We start from the raw sequence: 15018 nt of genomic DNA on the forward strand, positions 1-15018 counted from the left end.
CAACCTTAGATGATTTAGATATCAAGTCAGGATTGCATTTTATGCAATCTTTACCCAAAATAATGCTTCATAAATCTTATGCATCTATAGCGCTGTTCTGGGTTTACATTCACTTAACCCAAAAAGTCAAGAATGTGTAATTACTTGAATATGTGAAGAGCTAAAATTGCATAAAACCAAAGGCACACAAAACGATTGACAAAACCAATCTGAGGTCAATTTTGCCTGAGGAAATTGCTACGCGTCGCTAGTAAAACTGCATTTGCCACCGTCAAATCTACAATTGACGGTGGCAACTCTTAAACTACAGTACTGTTATTCCTTAAAAGATCTTCGAACGTATGAAACTTATATGGTGTTGTTTACATTTTGACAGCACTGATCCGATACTTCTCCTGGTGGACTATCAGTCTCCGGTGGTATCGTCCACTATGTAGTCAGTTTTGGGATACTGACACGATTTAAAACAAACTATCTAAAATAGCCGTTTATAAATTTTGAAATTATATACAATAAACTGTTATCACAGAGATATGTCTCGCCTTTTTGTAATTTTGACAATGAATTGTGCCAATTAATGCTAATACAATTGCAAACCAAATATCAATGACCTACCACAAGTGGATCCCCATAAATTGACCTAATCACAAACTAACACATGTAATGTAAGCAAACCAATCAAAGTCAATAGACCATGACTGAGGGGGCGGAGCCAAAAAATCTCCATGGCAATGAGATGTGGCAATGGTAATACATCTGCATACCAATTATCAATGACGTACCACAAGTGGATCTCCATAAACTGACCTAATCACAAACTAATACATGTTAAGTAAGCAAACCATTCAAAGTCAATAGACCATGACTGAGGGGGCGGAGCCAAATAATCTCCATGGCAATGAGATATGGCAATGGTAATACATCTGCATACCAATTATCATTGACATACCACTAGTGGTTCCCCATAAAACTGAGCTAATCACAAACTAATACATTGTTGACGCCGTCGCCGTCGCCATCGCCGTCGCCGTCGCCATCACCGTCGCCGACGCCGGAAACATCATACCTATGTCTCGCTTTTTGACTCCGTCAAGGCGAGACAAAAACTAAGGTGTCATCTCCCTCAGCCAAAGTTGACATTACAATATTTGTCTATTTTTAGGTCCGTTTTGGTTTATAGCTCTTCTTTATAAATCATCGGCTTTCGAGGATACGGTTTGGGGCGTTTATGATTGAGGTAAATCCAGAAAAGCGCTTTATATGCATGAAATTTTAATGAGTTGTTTTAACTTTTTAATGCATTGAGTCGATACCACTGCTGGTAGTGAGAGGGTAAGCGCTATAGAACCAGGTTTAATCCACCATTTTCTACATTTGAAAATGCCTGTACCAAGTCAGGAATATGACAGTTCTTGTCCATTCGTTTTTGATGCGTTTTGTTTTTTGATTTTGCCATGTGATTATGGACTTTCCAAATTGATTTTCCTCTGAGTTCAGTATTTTTGTGATTTTACTTTTTTCCATAATGGTATCACCATCTCAGTCGTCAGTTTTTTTTATACTGACATGATTTATAAAAAACTTTCTGAAATTGCCGTTTATATTTTATCAAGGTACCAGGATTATAACTTAGTACGCCAGACGCGCGTTTTGTCTACATAAGACTCATCAGTGACGCTCATATCAAAACATTTATAAAGCCAAACAAGTTATATTTTTTTTAATTTAACAAAAATTGAAGTTTCAACTCCCTCAGGCAAAGTTAGCCTCAGATGGATTTTGCAATTTTTTATGTCTTTTTGGTTATAGCTCTTCAGAGTTTTTTGTCCTTATAAATCCTTGGCTTCCAAATACGGCTTTGAGCATTCATGATGGAGCTAATCCAGAAAAACGCTTCATAAGCATGAAATTTATAATATGTTGTTTAATTTGTTAAAGCACTGAGTCGATACCTCTGCTGGTGAACTACAAGTCGCTGATGGTATCAGCTCAGTAGTCAGTACTTTGGCACTGATATGATTTATAACAACCTTTCGAAAATTGCCGTTAATAAACTTTGGAATAAAAGACAAACTTAGGTTTCAACTCCCTCAGGTAAATTTGGATTTGTAACTTTGTATTTTCATTTTAAGATTTATATATTCTTTAACGTTTTCTTTCCTTATAAATTCTTGGATTACCAATATTAGGCATTGAACGTACAAGATAGAGGTAAATCCAAACAAGCGTTTCATATGCCCGAAATTCATAACGTTTTGTTTTCAGTTTTCATACCACTGAAATGATACATCTGCTGATTATTAATTCCCAATGGTATCAACAGCTCAGTAATCAGGTCTTCGAAACTTACCTAATTTATAATAAACTATCTAAAATTGCCTGTTTATAAATTTGAAATAATGCAGAAACTTATGTTTCAACTCCCTCAGGCAAAGTTACCTTTAGATGGATTTGGATATTTTTTGGAGTCATCTTTGGTTTATATCTCTTCAACATTTTCTGGCCTTATGCATCCTTGGCTTTCAAATGTTCAGCTTTGAGGGTTTCTGATGAAGGGAAATCTAGAAAAGCCCTTCAGATGCATGAAATTTAAAACATGTTGTTTTCATTTGTTTCGTCAAACATAGACATCCAAAACTTGTTTTGAATTGCTACATATGGGTACATATCTTTCTTTCAAACATATAATAAAGTGAAATAATTCTAAATAAGTAGATTTTATAGTGTTGTATATGAAACGTACTTACACTTAGGATACTAATTTCAATTTTACTTAAAACTCATGGTCACAAAAATCCGACTTAAATGTGGTTTTCAAGCTTGTTATTCCCTCATGTGGAACAGAGTAGAAACATTATGATACATTGTCATGTGTCTATCTATCAAAAATAATACTATAATTCTACTTTATCTCCAATAAAGTACAGACTTCTGGAATACTCTGATTGAACTGGAATTGTAATGTATTCAACAAGAAAATTACTATTAGGAAATATTCTTGTATGAATATTTTCAGTGTGAGTGGTTGCTAGGAGACAGAAAAACTAGAATTGAGGAAAGTGAAAATATTATTATTTCACTTTATTATATGTTTGAAAGAAAGAAATGTACCCATATGTAGCAATTCAAAACAAGTTTAAGATGTCTATGTTTTCACTTTATTATATTTTTGAAAGAAAGATATGTACCCATATGTAGCAATTCAAAACAAGTTTTGGATGTCTATGTTTGACGAAACTAGAATTGCATAAGTGAAAATAATTGATAAATAGCAACCTGAGGATTATTAATTTTATAACATAATCACATCTATACATCTCATCAGCAATAATACACATCTCTGTATTCATATATCTGAAAAAATGTTTGTTTTTTTTTGTGGTCAGATTGTTGTCTCATAAGCAATCACACCACATTTCCTAATTTTAATATCTGAAAAAAGGTCTGTGCTCATTGTGTTGAGCTGTTTTTATTTCTAGAGGTAACTGTTGTGAATAATTTTGATGAGGTCAAGTTAAATGACTTGTTAACTAAACAAAATCGCATTAGTTAAATCTATTCAAAGTTTGTTAAAAAAAACAAACAAAGGTGATTGAGATAATCATTATCTTACACAATATCAAATAATTCTTTAAGTCAAATTTCTTCCAAAATTCCTCTTCAAACCAACATTTTCTATGATTGAGGTGAACTTAACAGTAATACAATACAGTTAATTAGCAAATATGTTTTTTTTTATTATCAATAAATAATTAAGGCACTTTAAATAACAGGTATCACAAATCAATATCACAGATATAAACAATAAATTATTTGATTTGTCCATCGTTGTCAGTTTCACTAGAATATTTCCAAGAATGGTATATCCTTGTAATATGAACAATAAATGGTCCAGTTTCTGGGTCACTCAGCCACTGGTGTAAGGTTAAAGGGCTTTCTAATAGTTGTATCATAGCTGAAATATAAAAATCTATTTAGTAATTCTGTAAGCTGTATAACTGATATGCAAATAAATAATATGTAATTATTGACTGGGATGTCATTTTCAGATATAGATTATCAGTATGAAAATATCAAAGTTCAAATATTTTGCAGGATTTGTGTTTGAGTTAAAACTAAAATAAATTGGTGATTCCCATGTTGTTCATCAAGTTTACTTTTGGAAGAAAAAAACATTATAAAAGATAATGCATTTATTTCTTTTATTGTCTAATTTGATCTGTTTCATAAATTGTTAATTTTTATTCAGAAATTTTTGCCTGCTATGTATTTGTGATAACAGAAACAACTTCTTTACAATCATAAATATTTGTATTAAACTTATTTGCTTTTGTTATATTGAATAGGTTTGCACTAAAAGACACATATTATAGTTATTGGTTAGAACCTGAAGTAAAATACTACACTTAATGTATTCTATAATTGATATTAAAGATAACATTTAACTGACATCTTACCTAATAAACATCTTGGATTATTTAAGCCCAGCTGAACATTAGGATTTGACACTAAAGCTTTGTACATTTGACTAGATGAATCTAAACCTTCTGGTTCACTTTCCTCAATTCTAGTTTTTCTGTCTCCTAGCAACCACTCACACTGAAAATATTCAAACAAAAATCTTTCCTAATAGCCATTTTCTTGTTGAATACATATCAATTCTTGTTCAATTAGAGTATTCCAGAAGCCTGTACTTTATTGGAGATGAAGGAGAATTATAATCTTACTATGCTTTCAATTTTGCACTTGCACTACTAACATTGATGACTGGACTGTCCTAGAATATGTTAAAATGTGTAACCAGCTGTAGTTTAAACTAAAGAAGTAAATTGTAGCTATTTAATGAGAAATGACATTACACCACACCAAATCAATACCTGAAAAAAGGTTGACAAGAAAAAGCCCTATTCAGGGTCCAAAGTGACACAACTTTTTAGTTCAACTAATTTTATTTAATCCTGCATTTCCTTTTCAACACAAAATAGATCTAGATTTTTATAACTTTAAAAAAAAAACATGTGCTCACAGGTTGAATATCTATTGTTTATGCCAACATTCTACTCCAAAATTCAAAGTGCTGATTAGCACCTGGGGAAAGATAGGAAGAGTAGTTTGAATAATTTCATATTAAGGAATGATGGGGACAAAAGAACATTTACAAACAGTATTGCTGACAATTGTATTAACAGCAGGTCTTTAGCTGGAATATCAGTGAAGTCTGAAGATAAAATGAGCTCAAAATAAATAATATGGGTCTTTTAATTTGCACAATTTTATTTAAACTGCAGTTTATATCTTATCCAAATAGTCCTTCATTCATTTATCTGAAAATGTTGTTTTGGGCATTTTGTTAGTTGAAACATAGGTCATATGTCATAATGACATTGAAGATTAAAAGTTGTAGAGTGCCTTTTGATCAATTTATAAAGTATTTTTTCAGCACAGGGTATTGGCAGTATTGCAAATGTACTTTTTCAACATAAACAAATCAAAAAACTTATTTTATTGAAATGCAGATTTTTCTTGATAGCAAAAATTATATATTCACTTCTTGTAAAAATTCAAATGACTAAAAGAGACATAATGATTGATGGGGAATTCATTAATAAAAAATGTTTTTTTATAATTTAAAATTTACTGTTTCAAACCAATTTCTGATACAAAAAAAAGGAAGTAAAAAGTGAACTATTAATTTTAAATTTAGTTTCTTGTGTATAATTCAGAGTTTAGTATGACGTCCATTATCACTGTACTAGTATACATATTTTTTAGGGCCCAGCTGAAGCACATCTACGTGTGCGGAAATTCTCGCTACATTGAAGACCTATTGGTGGCCTTCGGCTGTTGTCTGCTCTATGGTCAAGTTGTTGTCGCTTTGAAACATTCCCCATTTCCTTTCTCAATTTTAACCAGAATTTATTTGATTTTTTCTTGGTTTTCGCACCATAACTTTAGTAGAAGTAAACTCCCAAAATCAATCCCAACCTTCTTTTTGTGGTTATAAACCTTGTGTTTACATTTCATAGATTTCTATTTACTTATACTAAAGTTATAGTGCGAAAACCAAATGACTAAGACGACAACGCCAACGTGATATCAATATAAGACCAAAATAATTTTGCGGTCGTATAAAAATCAAATAAAATTTTCTTCACTAGCTCTCTCCCTTTTTCACTGTCAGTAGAAGTTTGAAAGACTATAAATTAATTTGATAACCCCCTTTAATGATATACACTACTGTTGTTTGTGGAACAATAACATCACAATTTTAGGGTTGCTTATGGTATATTCATATTCAGACACATCATCACTTACAGCACCATTCTGTTCATTCCTGGAAACCTTTAAAGCTTCAATAACTTCTGCCTCATCAAATCCCATCTCTACAAGATTTAACAAGGCCTGAGGATTAGGTTTGAATTCTTTCTTCCCTAGAGCTCGTAGAGACTGAAGATTACTTTGATGTGTGTCTTCCTTTATGGTTTCTGGTAAAGTTATTCCTGTGGCACCTTCTACCTACAAAGTAAAATAGACATATGCTATAATTAGATTGTATGAATGCCTTTACCCTTGCTATATTTAGATAGTATGAATGTATTTTCCCTTGTTATAATTAGATTGTATGAATGCCTTTTCTCTTGCTATAATTAGATTGTATGAATGCCTTTTCTCTTGCTATATTTAGATTGTATGAATGTATTTTCCCTTGTTATAATTAGATTCTATGAAATTGATACAGAATGCCTTTTCCCTTGCTATATTTAGATTGTATGAATACCGTTTCTCTTTCTCTTTAACAAGTTTCACAGTTTCTAACTCTTTTGGTCCATTTTATTTGTTAGAAATGTATTATCTTTAGTTATAAATATGTTGATTAAATTGGAGACAAACTTTCATGAAATATTTTTAATCCTATTAACAACAGTAATATATGAGCTGTGTCAGTAAGAAGTAGACCTGCATGTAATGTTATAAGACTTTAAATGATAAATACCTGATCCTCCTGTGTATTTTCTGGTTCAGGGTCTAATGCATGTTGTAAAAGCCATTCCATTGCTGAATTAAAAGAGTTTCTACAACACAGATAATACTTTTAACCAAAAATATAAATAAACAACAATTCAATTATATTGAATTTATGTACTGGGTACATGAATGAGAGATTTTGTTAATTAAGCAAGTACATTCGCAACACAACAGTTGCTACATGTTGAGCAGAATATGCTGACCTTTCCAGAGCACCTTAGATTTTCCTGGTCTGTGGTGAGGTAAGTGCTGATAAGTCTTAGTTTTCTACATGTATGTTGTGTTTTGTAAACAGTTGATTGTCTTTTGGTTTTACTTTTTTTACCATGGCATTGTCAGTTAATTTTCGACTCGTTAGTTTGAATATATCTTTGGAATCTTTTTCCTCCCTTCTATATTAGATTGCAACCTTACTTGAATATATGGTCACATATAATGAGATAAGATCTCTATTGATTTCGATGTCACCATGTACATGTTTACAGTTTATTAAAAGCAGACTGTAATATGCACATAAATGTGGTTTCGGGATACTGAATCAAGAGCTACGCATGGGAATGCAACCTGACTTAGATGTCACATCACCCATAAAGAAAGGGAGATCTGAACCAATATTGAAGTATTACTACAGTTTAAGGTTAAGGTCATAGTTACCCCTTTTGTATGTTATTCCTTACTTTGTTTGTTCTAAAGCTTTGGTTACTTTGGACACAGAGAAACCCATGTCTGTTAGTTGTTTTACTAAATCTTCATCAGCCTTTACTTCTGTCTCATTTGATAAACCTGAAAATTAAATCAAAATCAATCCAACTAGAAACATTTCCCAAATTAATATTTTCACTTTTACTTAGATTGTAACCAACTTATAGGCAAAAGATCTGATAAATCTTTGTTTTAACTACTGGCGAACCAGTTGCAAATTCTGTTTTTCTTAAAACTTTCCATGGCAATAAAAGTATGTGTGACATCCTGAACTGACAATTCATCCATTAACAAATTAATCATTAATTGTTATAATGAAAGACGTATACATTATTTTAATACATGTAATTCTACAAGTGTTCCTATTAACTTATTGGTGTAATACTATTTGCATTGGCAGCATTGTACATACTTTATATCATCAAACTTTGACATGAATTTTGCTGAAATTTCCACAGGTTGATTCATCAGAAAAAGAATTTAAAATGCAACTAGAGAACTCTTGTGGCTGACTTGTCTTGTATTTATAAAAATCAAAGATGCTTATATTCATGTATGTATGAAAATAGTCCATATAAAGACTTACCTTCAGCCCCTTTAAATAATTTAGATACATCTGGATTCATACATAGCAATTTCTGTGATAACTCCACCAAAGCTACCAAAATCTTTTGCAACTCTGAATGAAACTAAATAAAAATACAAATAAACTGAAAGTTAGTCTAAACAAGAATGTGTCCATAGTACATGGATGCCCCACTCGCACTATCATTTTCTATGTTTATTGGCCCCTGAAATTGGGATAAAACTTTATTTTTTGCATTTAAATTAAAAAGATCATACCATAGGCACATATGTATTAAGTTTCAAGTTGATTGGACTTCAACTTCACCAAAAGCTACCTTGACCAAAAACTTTAACCTGAAGTAAGACAGACGGATGAATGGACACACAGACCAGAAAACATAATGGCCCTCTACTATCGTAGGTGGGGCATAAAAATGTTTAATCCACAAGTTTCTTTTACAAGAACTGTAAGAAATGATCCAAGAGATTAAGCTTATCTCCAAAATAAACTGACCTCAAGCAAAGAAGTTTTTATCATTCACTTTTGTAACAATAATGTTTTATGTTATTCATAAGGTAATAAATCTGATATTGTTTCAATTGTTTTTAGACAGGCTTGCAGTCTCTGTATGTTCATGTTCAAAGATTGATGTAATCCAATATATAGAAAAAGAATTTTGTGTTTCTTATATTTTAAGAAAACATATAAAATAAAGAATTATTTTTACATATTCAAAATGATCATTTGAAAATGTAGGCACCCTTCTTGAAGAAAGCCTTTAACTTAGTGACAAACTTACATCATCATTCGACACTTCAGGCTGAGGTCCTCTTTTAGTAGCTGACAGTTCTCCTGTTATTTCTTTAATTTCTTCAGCTGTTGGTCCTTTCCTGCTTTCGTCTTTCTTTTCAGATAAATAATATAAAAACATCAATGTACAGTCTTTAAAAGTTTAATATTGTCTAATTATAAATTATTCAAGTTATAAATTTTACAGATATGCATGTACATTCAACAAAGACAATTTGAATGAAGAACTAAATATTTATTTGTGCAAGTAAGAAATTAAAGCAATACCATATTTGCATTTGTAGGTGCATTTGCAAATTTCCAGTCACTAATGTCATTCTATTAGTACTAAGTTTCAAAAAAGCGAAAATCAGAACTGAATTTCAGACTGTTGATTAATATATATAATACAGTATATAATAATAGTAAGTTTATTCATAGGATAATTATCTCGTCCAATCTTACATTTACCAGGCCATCTTTACTCTCTAAAGGTGAGGGTGTCAATCTTTTCTTCAGCAACATCAGTTCATCTGAAAAATATAAAATATTTATCACATGTTTATTGTCTAATCCATACTTAACTGAAAATAAAAATCGGATTCAAATCATTTTAAAAATCTGCATTTTTCTCCATTGCAGTAGCATTGGCACTTTTTAATATAAACATTTTGTTCAGTATACATTTTACATGTACATGGTATAGGGGACCAGTATAGGCTAAAATGGTAAAATATTATTTTTTGATATTAAGGAAACAACAATGTGGGCTCAGTTATTGAAATCAAGCTGAAGTACATGCCATGACAGTGATGGATCCAGAAATTTTTCATAAGTGGGGGCCCACTGGCTGCCTAAAAGGGGGCCTAATTTCTTCATGCCTCAGTAATTCCCTTTATTATAAGCAACCAAATTTTTTTTTCTCAAAAGGGGGGGGGGGGGCTGGGCCCCTGGCCCCCCTAATCCACCTGTGCATGACTATGCTTTGCATAGTCTTTATTCTTATTGATACAGCTATTCAATATCACATGTACATTGTACAGCACAAGACAGGATGTACTCGTATATTTGAAAGAAATACATGTACATGTGAATGTACTTACATGTAGTAACCATGAAATTCTTTTGACTAAATTTGAAACAAACAGAAATTACCACAATTTGACATAGGATGAGACAACAACCAGTCTTCACGGCAAACTTTTAAATCTACAGGCCCGGAGCTCAATGTTTGAAAATTTTTAGTTACATTGTAGATTCTGTTGGCCTGTAGATATAATTTTTACAGGCCAGAGAGCAATTTTACTAGCCTGGGCTGCCACTCAGCGTGAAGACTGAGTAAGAGTTACACAACTTAAAAATGTTTTGAAAGCAGGGATCTCCATGGCCTGTTTAACGGTGGCGCCCCACCATCGTTCAAATGTCTTGCGCCATAGTCAAATGACTCGCCCCATCGTTCAATTGTCTTCCGCTATCGTTCAAAACTGTGATCTTTTTTATAGCCTGACGCCATTTTTTTTAGCAATTATAATCAAATGCATGTAATTGCATAACCCTCAGGCTTTTTTATAGTATAATCCAATACAGTTCTAACGCCTGATGGATATCCAGATTTAGATCACTAATCACTTGTACCTGAGCTTGTACAGGTAGATTAACAAACCAGACAGGAGAATATTATCTGAAGATAGATGATTCATTTGTCGAATATTTAACTTATTTTCCGCAAATGCTTATATTATTTCATATTAAATGAATAAATTAATAATCCAGTTACAAAGTTTAACAAGTCGAACACATGTTTTAATTTGACAGTTACGCAAGCAGCATCCCCCTTTTAAAGAAGTACAACATAAGACGTAAAACAGTCATTATTATTTCATAACACTCGAGTACTGCTGTATTGTAACAATATAATAGAATTACTTTAAAAGTTAAAAAGTAAAAACTTTTAATATTTCCTGTAAAGAAATATCGTATCATAATTCTGAAATTTTCGTAGTTTACAATCAAATTGATACATCCGTGTTTCCGGTTTCTATTCAGACTCGAAAGATGCATGTTGCATAGCATCGATTTGCTAGATAAAGTAATTAAAAATCTTTTCATTTGACAACGTTTGCTTTAAAATCCTTTGTTGCTGCAAACCAGCCATACCGGTAATTGGTTCATGACTTCTGAATTTGACTAGTGTCCGTGAAAAATAAGCTTCACACGATTATTAACCCCCATAACAATTACCAAAAAAAGCAAGAAAACTCAATGGGGACCTTCTTAATAGCTATTGGTCATTCTCAACTAAAGGAAAGGGAGGGGGCATGAGAGTTCGGCCTTTGAAGGGCTAAAAACGCCCAATTATTGAAAATATATATACTTCTACAGTACGGGTAGGGACTTATTTTTATGGATGTCTTAATCCGTCTAGTCGGATATGAATAATCGGACATTTTTATGGTAGGTAGTATGGTCATTAATCAACAAATCCAGGTGTGATTGGCAATATATTTGTCCTTTCATCTTAATCCGTGCTGCTAGAATTACGGTTCACTGATTTCAGAACCAGGTTACCTGTAATTTTAACCTCTCAGTCACTTTATTGATTACATCGTTTATGACATAAAATATTTTTACAGGTGATGTACTGGAGAAACTGTTTTAATAAAAATAGCCTATTTTTTTAATTATGGTTTTTATATTTTAACTGCTATTTATTTTCTAATTTGTTCCTCAAAATTAGTTTTGTTCTATGTTCCTTGTTGTTTATTTTTTTGTTTTTTTGTGTATCTTTTTCTTATTTGTTTGCATAAAATTTCAAACATTAATATTTTTACATGTATTCTATTTCGGGAAGCTTACGGTTATTTTTGTTTTACAAGTAAATCCATTGATTAGCAGAATGCTGTCTCAAGGGTTAGTTTGACGCGGCCACATGCAAAATATTTCTATCATATGTATTTAATATTCAGTCTGTGTTGGGTCAGTTCCGAGATAAAATTCTTTGTAGTTTTTACTTTTTACTGTAAACAATTTATTGTCCGAAACTTCAAAGTTGGAGATGTATAACTAAAATAGAACACAAATAATAACACTAGAAGAAGATATTGATTCTTCTCGGACATAAGTTTATTTTAAAATTTCCGTGTTTGTTCATTATGCTAAATTTATATAATTGATCTGCATTTGGGGGTAGGGGGTTAATAGGGTCCGGATCTCGAAATCCCGGGCTTAAAAACACGAAGTCCCAAGGTCCCGAATTTAAATAAATCAAAATCCCGACATCGCGAAAATAAAGAATTCCCAGATTCCGAAAGTGTTAATCCCGAAATCCCGAACTTAAATTAATTGCATAATATTAATTTACGCACAATCCATGTAAAAAAGGAAACTTGTATGTTATATATTTTTAACAGCAATCTGTTGAGAAAAATTTGCCGTGAAAAGATAATTCCATGATACACATATTAGTGATCAACAGCGTGTACACGTGGTTGAACTTTAACTTGACTCCACTCACAATATTATTGAATGCTAATAAAAGATATTAAAGATCGATTTTGTTCACTGCACGAGATTTTTATATGGCGGGAAATGTCGTAACAGTAAACTCAGGTGACCTTACTGAACGACCGTGGGAAAATCCATTCATGATTAAATTTGATGTGGAATGATTGACAGTATAATTGTGCGTTAGTTTTGAGGCTCTTGATCGATTGACCAAAATAGAAATTTAATCGATTTACATACATGTAAAATCAAAACAAGATTTAGTCTTCTTAAACTATTTTTGTTTTATTTTTATCAGTCATTTCCCTGGTTCCCATTTAAATAATCTAATTTGGAGAACTCCTTTAAACTTCGGAAATAATACAACATCGATTTAAAAATTCTTACGGACTGCGCGAGCTATAGAATGACTAGAAGTACGACGAAAAAGTAAAGACAGCTAATAATGACTAGTACGATTAGCCTTCAACCCCATTGGGGTATAAATGTGCATTTATTCAATAAACTATATAAGGTTAATTTTTGATTTTCGTGTATCGATTCGTAAAATATATTTATAATACAAAACACCGGCGATTTTCATAAAATAGTCGAGACATGAAAATAGAAAGGCAATATCTCGAGTGTCAACAATTTTTTGTAAAATAAAAAATAGGAATCGAAATATGATCACGGCGTTATAAATAATTGTTTGCCTTTCAAAGAGATAAACGGAAAATATGTCAAAATAGAAAGCACGAGTGATCTGTCTGACCAAAACGTTTTACTTGCGAGAAATGATTGACAGGTGTGAATTGATGTAGAGGCTCCGACGGGGAAAGTTGTATGAAAAGGAAAATAACTTTATTCACAATGCTTAAATACATATTTTATAAATACGATATGTTGGCCTTATACTTAGAATTGTGTTTCTAATAATAACATATCAAGGAACAGGACGTTAAAAGGGGGAAATAATATAACCATCAATGAAAACTTGTACAATTTACGGGATTGATGTCTCAACAATTTGATTTAAACTTCGATTGAAAACAGTCTTGGTTGTTATTAGGCTTATCATTTTGAATAAGATGAAATATTTACGGTTTACAAATACAAATGCAAATACAAAATAGTTTATAGGCACAAAACTATTATAATAATTGGCAACACAATATATTGTTAAAAATCGTCTTTATTTAATTTTCAAATTATATAAAAAAAAATCCCACGTTCATGATATTTAATTTTAATTTTAATTCTAAATATTTAATTTTTAATTTAAATTCTTATATTTAATTTTAATTTCAATTCTTTCTCTTTGAATACAAAACAATATTTTACATTTATCTATTCTCCATACATACAAATATATCTGTACAGGTAAAATTTAATTCTAATCAAGCTGGTACAGAGTGATTTACGACCTTCCACTTGGATATTGCACAGCAGGTGTTAATTACACTGGGACAATTGTCCGACCAGTCTGACATCTAGACGGATTAAGGCTTCCATAAAAATAAGTCCCTACCTGTACTGTATATAGTATTTATAATGAAAATTCAAATGAATTAGCATGTTCACCTATCCTTATGTGGAGGGATGAAATACTTTCGATCGCGCTACACTGTACGGCATAGATATGGTTTATGATGGTGAAAGTTCCCCCATGGTTCAATTTCCATCCATGGAGATCCCTGGAAAGTCGATTACTTTTGCCATTTGTATTTTAATAGCAGAGGTGATTTATTCTTATCATTTGCTTTTCACAAATTACCATTTTCTTTGACTCCTTCTTCTGATATCGTTTTCTCTTCAGATAACACCTGACCAGTTCTTACGAGTAAAACCTTGTGATACAACGAAGTTTTAATGCTTTCTGCTGGGTCATTAAAGTGACTTAAAGACATTATTTTTAGTTCGTCAATCTTTATATTCGAGTTCAGGTCGATCACATAGTTACGTCCATCCATATGGCAAATCCTTATTCTCATCCCCTTTGAAGGGAAGATATTAGAATCTGAGACATACATGATAATTAAAGTATCATGAATGAAATAAATATCTTGATTATTTTTGTTTATAGCGGAAATAGCTCAACGAAAGAAGTTAGAAATCAATGCCGGATAAGAACTGTTCCTCATCCGCGTTTTCTCTGAATGACTTAGTAAGGATAGTAGGACAGTTGTGTAAAGGCACTGGCTACGGTTACATGGATATGTAACAATAATAAAAATATTATTGTTACATTGGAGACTAAATGCCGGAATGCAAAGTTGGGTAAGGAACTGATTAATTACGAATGTAACAATAATTATTGAGGCTACGGTTACATTGCATTATTGTTACATGAAAAACAGTAATATACGCTAGATTTATTAAATTTAAATCTTCTACGGTTTTGTTGCTTAATTCTTTCATATGTACCAAATAAAACTTGTAATAATGAC

At 31.8% G+C, this 15018-nt stretch overlaps 1 protein-coding gene across 2 annotated transcripts; it reads right to left on the minus strand.

Annotated features, from left to right (window-relative positions):
* Positions 1–3716: 3716 nt before the first annotated feature.
* LOC134707224 (ubiquitin-associated domain-containing protein 1-like) lies at positions 3717–14682 on the minus strand. Of its 2 annotated transcripts, none has more exons than XM_063566817.1 (9): positions 14346–14682; positions 9557–9618; positions 9096–9200; positions 8315–8417; positions 7704–7809; positions 6995–7073; positions 6316–6516; positions 4458–4599; positions 3717–3955 (listed from the first exon to the last, which is right to left on the minus strand). In XM_063566817.1, the coding sequence occupies exons 1-9, from the start codon at positions 14599–14601 to the stop codon at positions 3810–3812; spliced, it is 1200 nt and encodes a 399-aa protein (XP_063422887.1). In that variant the 5' UTR covers positions 14602–14682; the 3' UTR covers positions 3717–3809. The 2 variants fall into 2 exon arrangements, with proteins under 2 accessions (XP_063422887.1, XP_063422886.1); XM_063566816.1 differs by having other exon boundaries at positions 9551–9618.
* Between the last annotated feature and the right edge of the window lie 336 nt (positions 14683–15018).

This window comes from Mytilus trossulus, chromosome 2 (genome assembly GCF_036588685.1).
Source record: "Mytilus trossulus isolate FHL-02 chromosome 2, PNRI_Mtr1.1.1.hap1, whole genome shotgun sequence".
NCBI classification, from domain to species: Eukaryota; Metazoa; Mollusca; class Bivalvia; order Mytilida; family Mytilidae; genus Mytilus; species Mytilus trossulus.